This window comes from Malus sylvestris, chromosome 10 (assembly GCF_916048215.2).
Source record: "Malus sylvestris chromosome 10, drMalSylv7.2, whole genome shotgun sequence".
Taxonomy (NCBI): Eukaryota; Viridiplantae; Streptophyta; class Magnoliopsida; order Rosales; family Rosaceae; genus Malus; species Malus sylvestris.
In genome coordinates this window covers 35,414,876-35,432,144 of record NC_062269.1, presented here as the reverse complement: position 1 = coordinate 35,432,144, position 17,269 = coordinate 35,414,876, and the positions used below count along the sequence as shown (strand labels likewise).

The following is a 17,269-nucleotide window of genomic DNA, read 5'->3' as shown; positions in this document are numbered from 1 at the left end:
TACCACAGGGCTTTGCTAGTTCCTTCTCTTTCATTTTCTCTCATTTTGTTTTTGTCATTATGTAGTGTTGTTTGATAATTGAAATCAATTATTTTATAGATGTCCCTTTTGGATTTGACGTTCGTTTTTGTTATTGTAAAATACATAGATAATCCAATGTCAATGCTAAATTACCACAATATTTTAATTTATTAGCAAAATGATTTTTAGATTTATTGATTTTTGCAAGGAGGAAGGCACCTTTGTTTTATGTCTCGTTTAATAAATAATTTTGGTCACATAATATATAATGTATAATTACCATAATATATAATTAATCACAATATGCGGTTTATATTATTTTATGCCAGAGGGCACGCCAAGGTTGACAACCGCACACTGCAGAATGTGCAAGCACATTGCATAATGTTGTCTAGTCTCCCTCTGGTGCGCCCAAAGTCCTTCAAACCAGACAATCATTTGGCTTTCTTTTTAGATAACTTTAATGAAAAGCTTCTGGTACTGTTCATTTTAATGAAAAATCATATTTTTACACTAAAAAACCAATTTTGATACTATTCACTTTACCTTTTATTTTGTTCTTATCGTTAAAACTTAAAGTTTTCAAGTTATTTTCATTAGTTTTTCTTTCTTTTTATCTGTTTGGTTTTTTATGGAATTTTTATTTATTTATTTATTTTATTATACGATTCAGCTATAAGGCTATGAGCATTTTAGTTGTTAGAATTGATTTTCACAACTATTATATATTTTGTTTTTAATCTTAATCATTCATTATATGCATCATTCAATACTACGTACCATTTCTTTTGTTATGAACGATGCTGAATAGAGTTTGAACTCAAAAAATAGCTAAATTGATTACCTCACGTGTGGCGGCATTTCAATAATCCCAGGTCTACAAAACTTCGGTCATTTAGTTGGTTGTGTGTGACATATGTGATCATGCAATCAGATTATGACCAATTTCTATTTTAAACTTAGTAGATTTAGTCCACAGGACAATATTTGTTCGATTGAAATATTGGTGAGTACACGTTACCAATACCAAATGAATTCTCTATCAATAAATTCTTCAAGTTGTAATTTTTATTTGTTATCACTTCTTATACATATAAGAAACAATTTTTTTGCAAAATAATATACGATAGACGTTTTCTCCGAATCTTGTTAGCTTAAAATCATTTTTTTCTTACTTCTTACATATATAATATTTCCTCAGTTATATTAAGTTCATAAATTTCTGCCAATTCGAACTCATGTTTACATTAATAAAATTCAACCAACGGATACGTAATACGCATATAAACTCTAAAATCACATTAATGGTGGTTAACACTTAACAATTATACATAACGTTAACGTTTATGTCAAACACAAAGGAAGAGGAATTCTCAGCATTTGCATGGCGAAAAACCGAGCTATATATGGCCTAGCTAGCTAGATAGGACTTAGGAGAAAAACAGTCATTTGTTCACAGTGATTATAAAGTGTATAAGTATTCCGTGCATAAATTGGAGAAATTTTTAGGTGTTCCCGTCATCCCACATCACCATGGACACTTGGTGTACCCATCCAATCAAGGGATGCCACGTTTCCCATTAAAGAATCTTTCTGATTTATTTTTTAAGAAAATCAATTAAACAAACACTTTAATGGGAAACGTGGCATCCCCTGATTGGATGGGTACACCAAGTGTGATGGTGATGTGGGGTGACGGGAACACCTAAAAATTTATCCATAAATTGATCACCAAGTGATAAATGTTTAGGTTAGAACATTAGCAAAAAAGATTAAATAAATAAATAAATTCATCATCTAATGATAATTCAAAGTCAAACTATTTATATATAAAGTTTATGATTGGGAACATGAATCTTCGTGATTTTTTATTTTATTTTGAGAAAGTATCTGAAAATATAATATCTGATTAATTACAATGTAAGCAATTCCTAATTAATATTATGTTAAAGGATAAAATTAAACAAACTGAAGCCTGATCTGGGGAAGGCGAATTAAGATTTGATGACATGTTACCAGCAATGCCCGTTCCATAAAAAAAAAGTAGTAATTCTACTTTGACTTTAATTAGCTAAAATTAAATTAATTGCACATGCATTTGATATAATTAGAAAGTCACCATAAAATTAACTGACAATATAGAGAGTAATTCAACTTATTTATAAGTTAATGCGAAGTTTCTCTTTCCAATAATGTGGAACTCATTCTGATGTGCAACGAATTTTCAAGTTTAACATATAGACAATACAAATGGAATAACGTGGGGCATGTGTAGCCATTGGGATTTATATGCGAAACAACCTATTTTAATATCATGAAAAAGTTAAAATTTCACCGTAATTGAACTAATAACAATATAGGCAGTAACCTAACTTATTTGTATGTCCATACAAAATCTCTCCTCCCATAATGTGGAATTCCTTCTCAATATAACGTAATATCGGCATCTACCGCATCACAATTGTACAATATATACAATTTATAAGCTTTCTCTTTAAATTGAAAATATAATTTCAAGCATAAATAAGGCTGGAAAAAAAAAGGACGTTACGTGATCGAAAATGTTGTTTAATTTAGTCAATCATACAAGTTCAGTTCACACACTAACGTAGCAACATGCACTCAAGTTTGTTGTGTAATGTCCTGTGTTACGAAACCGGAATGGAGGTAGAAGAAAGGGAATTGAATTATTCCCCAACTGATTCCGACGTTTACTAAATTTTGGGAATGAAAATAGGGAATTTTAACGAAAAGCACCCGGTACTATTCACTTTAACGAAAAACCACATTTTTACACTAAAAAGTCAATCCTGGTACTATTCACTTTACCCTTTATTTTGTCCTTATCATTAAAACTCAAAGTTTTCAAGCCCTTTTCATTAGTTTTCCTATGAAAATATTTGTGGGCTCCACCCAAAATCAGTAATCAGATTCCTAATATTGCCGGAATCCAATTACCAACTTGGAGGAGGTATTTGAATTTCGGAAGAAAGCCAACTTCCGGTATCAGACTTCTCTGCCGAAATTACCATGCCCCTTTCATCATGATTCAACCACGAAAAGCACACTCATCCCCACCCCTTAATCAACTCACAACGCAGCACCACCTCCTAGACTGCCAAGACCCACCACCAACCGAACCCCAACAGTTCTACCAACAAACTCCCAACGGTCGCAGATCCAATTCCAGTTGTGGAGAGACAGATGCAGAGGAGTATATAGATAAAACCAAACCTTATGATTTGCACACTGAGATATGGAATTGGAAAAATAGGAACTTGACTTACAGTTTGGTTTTTTTTTTAGGAAAACTAATGAAAAGGGTTTGAAAAGTTTGAGTTTTAATGATAAGGACAAAATAAAATGTAAAGTGAATAATACCAGGATTGACTTTTTAGTGTAAAAATGTGGTTTTTCGTTAAAGTGAACAGTACCGGATGTTTTTCGTTAAAGTTCCTTTTTTTTTTTTCCCAATTCAATTGCAGACATTTTTATAGATAGCATTGACGGCTGACAACTCCCGTTAAAGAAGATGATCGCAAAAACTAATTGAGGATGCAGAGGGGGGGTAGAGTAAAGAAGGTTGTGGTGGAAGTGGAACCGTGAAGGTTCCAGAACCTCTGCCAACTCCCGTTATTTTTGTTGTTGTCGATTGAGTTTTTTACTCATTAAAGAGTAAAAAGTGACGAAAAAAAAAAGTAAAAAAGAATTGAAGTTTTATTAAAAATAACAAACATGGGAATTGTTAAAATTTTAAATAAAAAAAGTATATAAAATATTATATTTGGGACAAGGGCATTTTAGTAATCATACTAATTTATATTCCGATTTTGCTAAATTAGTAAACAGCTTTATGTAATTAGTGTCATTTCTATTCCGATTCCAGAATATTTAAGTAAACAGCTTCAATAAGAATCCGATTCTGACTCAATCTCATTCTAATTCCTCCTTAATCCAATTTCTCATCAATTCAATTCCTCTCAATTTGATTATGTTTTCATGACTAATGTATGTCACCTAATGCTTTAATTTAATCAATTCAGAAATTAATTTCCGACGACTATGATGTATATGTTTGGCATGTATAAATCAGAATTTCATTAGCTTTAATGCCGAACCTTTCGGTTTGAATGAGATTCTTAGTTTTTTATAAACAACCATTTGATATTTTTATTATCTATAAGTATGTTACTTTCAGCCACTTAGTACTACAGTCTAGTGATATTTCTCTTAACTTATAGGTGAGTTTATGTTCAATTCTTAATAAAGACGAATTTGAACCACATTAGTACTAACATATTATTAAGCTAAATTCACCCTCTCCTCTCCGTTTGTTAAAAAAGAAAAAAAAAAGTATGCTACTTTCTTTCAACTCTTATGCGGTGAAGGTGGAATCTGTAATAATGTTGATATTTTCTGTTGTACCATAATTTCTTTATCTGTTTTACGACAGGTGTTCACTTGTCCACACAAAAATAAGTGGCTCTCTTTTCGGATGCAAAATAAGAACTCTGTGTTGATATTTTTATTGCTTCCAATAGTTGAAGACCACCGTTCACCAAATTAAAATAAGGATAATCTCAATTATGCACTGTTTGACCAACTCCCAACAGATTACAGGTGATTAATTTTTCAATTATTTACTACCTCAGTTCGGGTTTGATGTTAAGATCCCTGTTTTAAGGGTGTTACCTTTAAATAAAGATTAAACCCTTGCATTTCTGCTCGTTAATCATGCGATCAGGGATGGAAATGGCTTTGGAAAGTTTGTAACTTGACTTTAGGTAGGGAATCCGGATCCTCTTTGTGAGGATCCTGAGGATCCGTCAATCATGTATGTTCATAGTACATCGTGCGGTCAAAAATTATTTTAAATATTTTTATTTAAAATTGAATACAAACAGGATTTGACAAAAACTGAGTTATGCAATTTGCTTCACTTTATCTCATCCATGTTGGATTTATCCAATATAAATCAACATTAAGTGGTCTACTACATATAATAGGAATGTAATATTAGAGAATAATGTTAATTGTGATTTAATCTCTTAAAGATATTAATTCTATATAAGGTGTCTTGTATTGGAAATAGGATTCATGGAATCCTTAATAATATATGATTATGATATTTTACTTGAGAGCCAAGAAATGAGAGTTTTAGTTTTCCCTTATGGACGGAATCTAAGACTTTTTGGCTAGTATATAAACACCGGTCCCTGCTAACCCTAGACACGACAATTAAGGCTTCCCATAGAGCATTGTCATAAAGTTAGGAGTTTACAGAAGAGTTGATGTTTCTATTTGTCACAACAAACATAAAGATTGGAGTTTTATCGATCACGTCTTGCTTGCATGGCTGCTGCATCTTTGATAACTACCATTGGAATCAGGTCAGTCACTCCTTCGTTTGTGTTTTAATTGTATAACCTTATAAGACTAACAATCCAACCTTATTTTAACTTTACTCTTTGTACAGCAGGCTGCAAAAACTCAATCTTCTCAGGGATTTGTGTTTGTCCAAATCCTTTTACTTGACAAGAGGAGGGAGAGGGAATCATGCAATATTGAGTCATACTTCTTGCTGATTTGATATATATAATTGGTAATAATAATAGTTTCCAAAAAAAAAATTTGTTAATAATAATTAACACCAACTTTTCTTTGTTAGAAAAATAAAACCCTAAGTTCTTTTGTCCAAATATAAAGAGAGTGTGCAATCCACATACCTACTTTTACGTCACTAGCTTATTTTTACTTCCCACACATTCCTTGTTAATTTCTGTCTTTTGATATCCTTCAATTCATTTAATCTGACGGTCAAAAATTAAAAGGAGTGTAAAAAATAAAAAAACGATATGTAGATAGCACCACCTTGTAACAAATATCAGAAGTGACACAAGATTGGGTATCAGAAGTGACATTGACTTCTGTGATTCCAAAAAAGAGCCAATTTTTTTCTCTTATCCAGTGCAAACAAACAAACACCGCAAAGTTTCCTTTAGCTAACTTTTTGTTGTTTTGCTTCGTACAAAAAAAATTTGTTGTTTTTCTTTTAGAAAAAGGATGAATAAAAGTAGACTTATAAATTTGTAAGTTTGTAGTACTAATATAAATAAATTTGGTGACTATAATTTTAAGGATTAAATACTTAAAACCCTCAAATATTTTAGTGACATTCTAAATTAGTCTCAACCTTTCATCCAAACAAAAAAAAAATTGTCTCAACCTTTTTAAACATTTCAAACAAATACCCAACTTATTGAAAATGTCACATTCGCTAAGCCCCAGTTAATTTTTTAAACATAGATTATGTTCAAAACCCACCAACTGGGAATATCATGGTTAACATTAATATTAGTTGCTTCAAAATCTAAATTTCAAACATAAACTATACAATATGGAACCAAATGATTAAACAAGTATTGAATTGAATAAAAAAATGGACCCAAATTTAAATTACATCAGGCAGACAATCTCCTAACAAAGAATTGGGTTAAGAATTTAGATAGGGTTTCAAGAAGCTTGTTTCTCCTAATATGATTTCCTCATTTGCCGATTCTCAGCTCGTAAACCTTCTAGTTCTTGTTTGTGGGCGATGAAGATGGTGGTGGCCGCATCATAGCAGTCCATACCATTTCAGCAACCTTCATGACCTTCTTCTCAATGTTGGCAGTTTGAGTTGTAGGGTAGAGTTGGTGGTTTTGAGTTGGGTTTGGAGGTGAAAGCCTGATGAGGGTGGTGGTGACTCATAGTTGGTGGAAATTATGCTTCTTACGACCTTCTATTGATTTTGGAGACAAATTTAGCCTAGTTAATTTAATAGATTTTTAACTGGAGCTTAACGGATGTGACATTTTTAATAGATTGTGACTAATTTAGAATGATACTAAAAGGTTGGGGGTTTTAAGTAGTTAATCCTAATTTTAATCATGGGCTAAGGTTCTTTTTGCAACTTGTGCTTATCAATTAAATGAGAAATTTTATTTAAACCCATCTAACATATTTCTACACCCAGCTTACTTTTTGCACCCATTTGATTTTTAACTAAACTATTAATATCTCTTTAAACCTAAATTTAATACCTAATATACCCCCATAAACCCAATTCAATATGTGGATTTATTTTTACACCAATTTGATTTTTAGAAGCTAAATTTGATGTGTTTAGACCTAAGTTCTTTGCATGGTTTTCTACAACATAAAAGCTAATAATTCAATTGTTACCTGCAGAATATGCATGCATGCTAAAAATCACTGCGAAAAGCGATGTATATAGTTATGGGGTTGCCCTTTTGGAGATCATAACTGGGAAAAGGCCAAAGAGGGCTACCACCCCAGTGGGGAAAGCTAGTACACACATAAACAAAACCTGGAGAAGGCTACCTGTTGGGAGTGGTGACGGGTTGCGTTCGGGTAAGTGCTTACCTGATTTTCTAACGAAGAAGAGTGCCGCTCTTATAGCGTGGAAGCTACTACCAAGATAACTTCTACCATAATTAATGATTAGACTTGTGGTATTGAGTTTACTTGGTTTGCTTCTAGTGATAAAGGCTTTTAAGTGCTTTAATAGGAATTCAACTGGTGTCTCGTCTAACGGGTTTTAAGTGCACTTAGACTTGTTGAGAATGTGTCAACTCGCACAATTTTCACCTCACTAACATAAGCCCTATAACGTACCAGTGAAAATGCTCAATTAACAATTTCATTCATGCATCAGTAGTGTGCTGGATTCGAGCATATTTTAACATTACAAATGCCATAAGAAACTGAACTTTCAATTAAAACAATCAGTATAAAAGTCGCGAACGAGGAGTCCACTTATGGGCAATTCAACTAGTTACTGGGTCCTTTCACACCAGACATTTTTCATCGTTGGATGCTTTCGTTGTTGTTTTAGCCGGAAGGTAGGATGCTTTCGTTGTATTTGTTGAAAAAAATTACAGCAAAGTAACTTCTACACTAAAAAATTGAAATCAAACGAACAAAAAATTCATAAATTGAGTCATACCTTGGTTGGAGGATTCAAAACTTCAAAATCACCATCCATCAATAAAAAAAAAACTTATTTTTCTCTATGAGAGCTATTAGGGTTTTAGCCAGAATGAACGTAGAATAAACAAAGAGTGATTGTAGTGTTTAATTACAGTGTTTGGGTTTATTGATAAATTTGAGTTTTATTATTAATTTCATTTTGTACTTAATAGTAATTATGCAATAGGATAAATAGACCATTAACATTTAAAATTTAAGTTGGTGTAAAAATAAAGTTAAATAGGTTTAAATAAAATTTCCCCAATTAAATTTACTTTCTATTTTTGTAAATCGGCTATTCAATGAATTGAAGATGAGCTTCTCCTCAATCTTAAGGAGCGAGGCTTTGCTCTTTATTTAATAAGGCATGAGAGAGGAAATCAATTATGAAATCTCTTCTTCTCAAGATTTCCAAATAACGTATATTCAATGTTACAATTTCATAACAGGAACTGTTCAATCTCTTCATTTTCATTTGAGATCATCTTTACAAAAAATCATTTGAATCAACAATCATTTAGTCATCCAAATGTATCTAATAAATAAACGGTTCATCATGAATATGTTATTTAGTACCTACATTGTTGATTTATTTGATACATTTGGATTACTAAACGATCACCGATTCAAATTATTATTATTATTTTTTTTTGTAGGGAAGATTTTCAACTAAATATTAAGATATTAAACGGCTCCAATTATGAAATTTCTATGTTGAAAATACATTATTTGTAAGTGGGAGAATGAGCTTATTCTCGAGAGGGGAATGCAAGTATTATCCTAGTTAGGGAGTGAATATAGTTACAATATAAAGTTTTTAAACTTTGATTAGTTTTAAATGTTTCCCCCTAATAAGAGTCCCATTTGGCAAAACCCTTAATTCGCCACTTTAAAAAGCTAGTGATGACCTTGGCAGTTGGCACCGTGTATTTGGAGAAAGTCCACTTTTTTCTATGAAATGATGACCGGCGCGAGTGCCATCTTGGTTGGCAAGCAATACGCATACGAGTGGACTAATATGAAGACAAGACTTGGCAAATAGACGACCAAGTAATGGAGAAATTTTTTATTGTAACGAGAATACAGATATTACACCACGTGTTTTTATGTAAGTGGTGAAAAATTGTATTTTTTTAAGTTATTAACTTTTTAACACACATATCATACTATTTGTACAATGACACATAATATGCCACCTTGTATTCCGATTACATTATAAAATTTCTCATAAAGAGCCAGAAAAAATGTACAAAAATTAACAAAACAAAAACTCAGAAAAATTAAATCGCAAGATTACAATTTGCCAAGCCTTGGCATCTATGCACAGAAGAATCTGTGGATAAAAACTTATGTGAAACACATTTTTATGGTTGAACGTTCAACCTTGGCGTGCTAATTAATCATGGTGGTCACATTAAGATTAATAATCCAGTTTATTAGACTTAACACAGTATAAACCCAACTTTCCAAGCTCCCGAAACATCACTACTGCTTTGGCCAAGTGCAACCAAACTCTTCATACAGTTTGAGACTTGGGTTTGAAGATTTGAGCCAAAACCATGGAAACCCTGTACCTTGTTTTATCTTTGGGAGCTGCTTTATTAGCTTTTACCATCTTTGCATTCAAGGGCAAATCAGACGATGGCAAAAACCTTCCACCAGGGAGCATGGGGTGGCCTATTGTGGGTGAATCAATCGAGTTTTTGTTCGGGAAGCCGGAAAATTTTGTGTTCAAGAGGATGAGAAGGTACTCTCCTGAAATCTTCAAGACCTATATTCTTGGAGAGAAAACTGCAGTTATTTGTGGTCCTAGTGGACACAAATTCCTGTTCTCCAATGAACAAAAGTACTTCACAGCTTTTCGACCACATTCGATGCAAAAGATGTTTCGATCATACAAGGCTGCGGCCCCCACTGCTCCTGCTGTGGCACAACCTTCTCGTGATGAAGAAGCGAAAGTAATAAGATCTCCAGGGTTTCTGAAGCCGGAAGCATTGGTGAGGTACTTGGGGAGAATGGACTCTATCACTCAGGAACAGATGAAGGTCTATTGGGAAGGAAAAGATGAGGTCCAGGTCTACCCCTTGGCCAAGACCCTCACTCTAGGTCTTGCTTGCAGATTCTTCCTGGGTATCGACGAACCCGAGCGAATTGCAAGGCTTGTGAGCAATTTTGACGATGTTACCGTTGGGATGCATTCACTTATTATCAACTTCCCAGGAACAACATTCTACAAGGCAACTAAAGCGGCCGATGCGCTGCGAAAGGAGTTGAGGATTGTGATTCAGGAGAAGAAGGCTGCAATGGCCGCAGGAGGTCCCATGCATGATATATTGTCACACATGATTGCGGCTAGTGACCCATCTGGCAAACTCATGCCTGAGGCTGAGGTTGCAGATAAGATCATGGGTTTGCTCACAGCGGGATATAGCACTGTGGCTACTGCCATGACTTTCTTCATGAAATATGTTGGAGAGAGGCCAGACATCTATGCCAAGGTTCTAGCTGGTAAATACTAATCACTTCACCTTAATTTCTATATAATTTTTGTGATTACCAAATTGGATTTGGAGATTTGGGGTTTATTTTTTTATGTTAAAATTAATTGTCTTGTGGAATTACAGAGCAAATGGAGATTGCAAACTCCAAGAAGCCAGGAGACTTTTTGGAATGGGAAGACATCAACAAAATGAAGTACTCATGGAACGTGTTGTATGAAGTGATGAGATTCACTCCACCACTTCAGGGGACATTCAGAGAAGCCTTGACTGATTTCACCTATGCTGGTTACACCATCCCAAAGGGCTGGAAGGTGTGTCACAAATTTTTTACTGCCCTGAAAACATGATAATACTTGGATCCTTACATGTAATTATTTACAGCGCTTAAACAAAACATAACTTGACGTACGCCCAAACACTTTTCTTTTTGTAGTTTTTATAAGTAGTCACTTTAGTATACGGGTCAGCAACTAATTTGCAGCCAAGTAGTGTCAAAAAATTATTCAGCTTAATTTGGTGACCTAATAGCTTCTTTGATTGAAATTAAGTTATTATTTATATTATTTTGCAGGTCTATTGGACTGTTAGCACAACAAACATGAACCCAGAGTACTTTCCCAACCCAGAAAAGTTTGACCCATCAAGATACGATGACCTAAATGCATTCCCAGCATTCACATTCGTTCCATTTGGAGGAGGGCCAAGAATGTGCCCAGGCAAAGAGTACGCTCGCCTAGCAATTCTCACTTTCGTTCACAACGTGGTCAAGAGGTTCAAATGGGAAGTGTTATTTCCTAAGGAGAAGATCACCGGTGACATGATGCCAACACCGGAGAAAGGACTTCCAGTTCGCCTTACCCGTCACTAGGCATCTCATATTGTTTTTAATTTTTTTTTTCTCAGCTTGGAAATACTTGGCTCTTTTTTTTACCTGCATGTAGTGAGAAAGTGCAATACTATGCTATCCATTACCTGTTTTCTATTTGTATATTTGAAGTTGAATTAGAAGAGATAATAAACATATATTTCGAGTCATTTAGTACTATGATCTGGTAACATTCATCTTCACTTGGAAGTGAAAGGTTTTAGATTCGAATATCGTAGATGACGAATTCGATACCAAATTAAGCTGCCTACTGTATGACTTAGCCGAACTTCTCATCTCTTTACAATAAAAATATGAATGTAGTAAAAAAAAAGAATCATATATTTCGAGACTCTTTGGTGTTAATTATATTTGGGGACTTGGGCAGGGCATCACTTTCAGCACAGCCTGGGCATCACTTTCACAGAGGTGGGAAATGAATTGAACAAAGACAAAAATCAATAACATTCTACTATCTTCAAACTAGACAAGTCATGTGATCTTTAAATTAACGAAGTTGTCGACATCGGATCTAGTCAAGTAATTAAAGTATATGCTCTAGCTTCAGCGTTCAAGTTATGTAATTTGATTAAATTTTTAGGATAAGGTATCAGTTGTATCAAATTAAGAAAGTTATTTCTTCTTTCCTCAGTTAAATAGCAATCCATAAAATACCATTTACTTTTTTTTTTAGATTGGTATGTCATTCATCATCTCAAACAGTACATAGATGTTAATTGGGTATAATACTCAAGTGACCAAACAATGATCGGAAAATGAATTTGCTCAAGTAAGATAACAACAATAAAATTCCTGAACGGGTACCACATGTGTCCATTTACTGACATGCTTGTAGTGGGTTTAATCCCCTGTTGATTGTTGTAGATCATGGGATCCCTTGGCCAACTAAAGTTGACTTTCAATTGAATGTTGACCAAATATAAAATTTCCCTGCTAAAGAATGGGCAATTTTTAACGTATGCGGGCTGGGTAGTCCTCACTGCGTACTTTGATTTCTACTTCTTTTGTTTGGGTCGAAAACTTTTCAATTGCCGGGGGACTGTTTTTCAGGAGGTGCATGTAACACCCAAAGATTCAATTTCGGTAGGCTAAATGTAGAAATTATAGAAAGATATATAAATATTGATGGAAATATTAGTATAAAAATATTAAAAACTAGATATAAAACATATAAATTATGTTTGGAAATGGTAATCTCTTAGAAAGATATTGCTTCTAATTTTGCCCGATATTGCACCAAATTATCAAAATATTATCAAAACAGTCAATCAATATTATCAAAATGTCTCTGAAATTTCTGAAAAAGATCTTAGAAAAATATTGCTTCACATCCTTTCGGGTATGGATAACCTAATTTTATGGATTTTTCGATAATGTATGAGATATTTAGTACCTTGGCAATTCAATATTAATATTTATAATTATATAACTGGGTTTCACACATGCACTCTAGAGAAAAATTCCATAACCCATGTGTACTCTTTTAGTAGAAGGGAGTCGAAGAATTTCACACCTAAATCATGAGATGTGGATAAATGATAGTTAATTTCTCCACTGTTTAGTATAAATTATAAATATATCATTGTATCTTTAAAGAGTCCTAAGTTTTTATAATGAAAGATTTTAAGTTCGAATATCTTGAATGACAAATTCAAAACTAATTTATTTATTCACCTAGTGCAAACATATCGTTGCATAAAAAATAAAAATAAAACCTATGTTTTTTCTTTTTTTGCCAAAACCGTATAAGACTACTTGGAAAAAAAGAAACAAAAACAAAAAAATCAAAAACCTAAAGACTATTACAGTTTAAGTGTTACACCTATGGGTGATTTTCAATCAGACCAGATTAGAAACAAGCATTCCAATGCCAATCCAAAAAAGTTTTAGAATAAGATATAAATTATAATTTCAGAATTTGGGATTATTGAAATTACAGAATTGATTTTATCTCGGAATTTTCAGAACATAATTCGAATTTCCTACATTTTGCAAGACTTTGAAAATTTTCAAACATTTATATATCCACCATTTTTACTATATTTGTAGGTCGGTACATGTGTATATGACATAAAATCATATTAGACATAATAAATAGTGCGTATGATTATTCTTTTATTTTAATATAAAATAAATATAATTAAATATACAAAATACAAAATAAAGCATAATTTTTTTATGTACTAAGTTTTGAGAAATTTCGAAATTTTAGATCGAATAGGTACATTTCAATTGCCATCTAAATTTTTTGGAAATTTTCGAAATTGGAAATGTTTAGACTTAGAACGGAAATTTTCGATTCGGAATGGAATCTCCAATCAAAACGAGCTTCCAAGCAGACATGAGGTCTTGAAGAAAGATGAGGTTATAGAGAGTAGCCCAATTACGTATAACTATATGCATGTGAGATTGATACTCAACAATCTTAAGCTAACACTTAGATGAATAACGAAGATACAGATGAGTAGATGTGTAATCGAAAGTCCCTGAAGATCTTTTATAAAACCAATTATGGAATATCTTTTATAAAGCCAATTTAGTAATGCAGTAGTTAAGTAGAGAATTCCAGCAAAAGGTTTCAGCTGTGGCCATAAACCCTTTCATGAACACTTAACTGCTAACATCTGCAAATTCCTTCCCACCACTTTTTCAGCATTTCTTGATGCAGTTATGCATTTTGGGGATGAAGATGTTTGGAACAGGAACCAGGAGTAGTCAGTTTACAATGAGAAAAAGAAAATTGAAGGACCACCTAGCAATAAATTTTGGGAGAGGCCTCTTTAGAAGGGCAATTTACACTTGTGGATTGGAGAACATGGTACCTGTTGTTTTTTTATTATTTATCCCCCATCCCCAAAGATTCTAATATGTGTCCCATTTCATATTGGTGGTATTAACTAATCAGTTTATTAGGCAACCAAATTTGGCAATATATGTTTGGACTATTTGGGAGAAACACAAAACTTCCGCTGAAAAGGTGAATGCTCTTAGTCACTTATTAACTTAGTTACCGGTTGATTCCATGTAAGTGGAATAAAAATGCTAGGCATCAATTGTTTGAGCAAGACATGTTTGCTTTAATAAAAAGTAAGTCACTTAGTACTACGGTCTAGTGATATTCTTTTTCACTTGTAAGTGAGAGGTTTTAGGTTTGATTCTTGTCAAAAGGCGAATTTGAACCACATTGCTGCTAGCCCATTGTGAGATTAAACCCACCCCTCCTTTTTAGTGTAGATAATATCGTTTGTTAAAAAAAAGTAAAAAAAAACAGTAAAACTCTATTAATTAATTGATTAATTAATTAAACATGTTACACAAAGCAAACCAAACAGACTGCATGTATCAGAATAAATTGCATTTACAATAAACCAAGGGTTGGTATCTATACATTCAATGGAGCAAGTAACTATGCGTTTTTGTATGAATATATACCGCATGTGAAGTTTGAATATTTTATTTATGTCAAACCAAGCCATCCTTTCTGAATAATATTTTAAGCTTGTCACCTTTGGTGTGCTACGGCTAAATCAAAGTGTTGACACCGTCGGATCTTTCCCTATAAAACCCCAACTTTCCAAGCTTCCTACACACCACTCCTCTTGCTAACTTCAATCAGTCTCTGATAAGAAATTTGAGCCTTGATCAGCACCAAATTCCAGCCATGGAGACCCTTTACCTTATATTTTCTGTGGGTGCTGCTTTCTTAGCCTTTACCATCTTTGCACTCAAGGGCAAATCAGATGATGGAAAAAACCTTCCACCAGGGAGCATGGGGTGGCCTATTGTGGGTGAATCAATCGAGTTCTTGTTCGGGAAGCCGGAAAATTTTGTGTTCAAGAGGATGAGGAAGTACTCTCCTGACATCTTCAAGACCTATATTCTTGGAGAGAAAACTGCAGTGATCTGTGGTCCTAATGGACACAAATTTCTGTTCTCCAATGAACAAAAGTACTTCACAGCTTTTCGACCACATTCGATGCAAAAGATGTTTCGATCATACAAGGCTGCCGCCCCCACTGCTTCTGCTGCCCCCGCTGTGGCACAACCTTCTCGCGATGAAGAATCGAAAGTTATAAGATCGCCGGGGTTTTTGAAGCCGGAAGCATTGGTGAGGTACTTGGGGAAAATGGACTCTATCACTCAGGAGCAGATGAAGGCCTATTGGGAAGGCAAAGATGAGGTCAAGGTCTACCCTTTGGCCAAGACACTCACTCTAAGTCTTGCCTGCAGATTCTTCTTGGGGATCGACGATTCCGAGCGAATCGCAAGGCTGGTGAGCAATTTTGATGATGTTACTGTTGGGATGCATTCACTTATTATCAACTTCCCAGGAACAACATTCTATAAGGCAACCAAAGCAGCCGATGCGCTGCGAAAGGAGTTGAGGATTGTGATTCAGGAGAAGAAGGCTGCAATGGCCGCAGGAGGTCCCATGCATGATATATTGTCACATATGATCGTGGCTAGTGATCCATCCGGTAAACACATGCCCGAGGCTGAGGTTGCAGACAAGATCATGGGTTTATTGACTGCAGGATATAGCACTGTGGCCACTGCTATGACTTTCTTCATGAAATATGTTGGAGAGAGGCCAAACATTTATGCCAAGGTCCTAGCTGGTAATTACCAACCACTCCAACTTAACATTTCTACTTCATTTCATTAATTTTGGTCTTGCCTATTGAACTTGGGGAATATTGGTCACATTTTTTTGGTGCTAAAATTTGATTTTTCTTGTTGAATTCAGAGCACAAGGAGATTGCAGACTCGAAGAAGCCAGGAGACTTTTTGGAGTGGGAAGACATCAACAAAATGAAGTACTCGTGGAATGTGTTGTATGAAGTGATGAGATTCACACCGCCACTTCAGGGGACATTCAGAGAGGCCTTGACAGATTTTACCTATGCCGGTTACACCATCCCGAAGGGCTGGAAGGTATATTGGACAGTGAGTACAACAAACATGAACCCACAGTACTTCCCCAACCCCGAAAAGTTTGATCCATCAAGATATGAGGACCTAAACGCATTCCCGGCTTTCACACTTGTTCCATTTGGAGGAGGGCCAAGAATGTGCCCCGGGAAAGAGTACGCTCGTCTAGCGATACTCACTTTCGTTCACAACGTGGTGAAGAGGTTCGAATGGGAAGTTCTGTTTCCCAAGGAGAAGATCACAGGTGATATGATGCCAACACCAGAGAAAGGGCTTCCAGTTCGCCTTCGACGTCACTAGACAAGCAATCAAACCGTGAACTGTGTTCTCTGCTTTCAAATATCATATTCCTTTTTTCCCCTTAATGTAATGAGGAATCGCAATATCATGTCTTCATCAATAACCCCTTTTCAATTTTGTAAATTTCATGTTGAAGTAGGAGAGCTAATGTAAAAATTAGCGCTCCTTCCGATTAATATAGAGCTTATTTGGATGTGTTTTTAAAATGACTGAAAAAGCTTTTGGTGAAATATTTTTAAAAACAATCCTTGGTAAGAATACTAGTAAATCCTGAAAAAAAGCACTTAAAAGTGCTTCCTGAAAGAAGCACATAACTGATGCTTCTTGTAGAAAGCACTTAAAGTGCTTTTAGAACCCAAAAATATTTTCCCTAAAAACATTTTCAATCATTTAAAAAGCACAACCAAACGAGCTCATACTTAGTTGCCAAGGTTGGCCACCTAAATTAGCCCCCTATTTAGTCTAGCTTAGATAACTAATATCGCTCGTAATTAACATAAAAAAGAAAAAAGATAGGACTGTTCAAACAAGCCATTTGATGTTAATAGCACGTTAGTTAATGGCTTCCTAGCAATTTCTACCCAAAATTGCCATACCA

General features: G+C 34.4%; 1 protein-coding gene across 3 annotated transcripts; it reads left to right on the top strand.

The window, feature by feature from the left end:
• The first annotated feature begins 9,335 nt into the window (after positions 1-9,335).
• On the top strand, positions 9,336-16,888 carry LOC126587952 (beta-amyrin 28-monooxygenase-like). Of its 3 annotated transcripts, none has more exons than XM_050253067.1 (3): positions 9,336-10,550; positions 16,049-16,058; positions 16,187-16,888. In XM_050253067.1, the coding sequence occupies exons 1-3, from the start codon at positions 9,612-9,614 to the stop codon at positions 16,669-16,671; spliced, it is 1,434 nt and encodes a 477-aa protein (XP_050109024.1). In that variant the 5' UTR covers positions 9,336-9,611; the 3' UTR covers positions 16,672-16,888. The 3 variants fall into 3 exon arrangements, with proteins under 3 accessions (XP_050109024.1, XP_050109023.1, XP_050109022.1); XM_050253066.1 differs by lacking the exons at positions 16,049-16,058; positions 16,187-16,888 and adding exons at positions 10,677-10,864; positions 11,125-11,588 and having other exon boundaries at positions 9,336-10,560; XM_050253065.1 differs by lacking the exon at positions 9,336-10,550 and having other exon boundaries at positions 15,011-16,058.
• Positions 16,889-17,269: the final 381 nt, after the last annotated feature.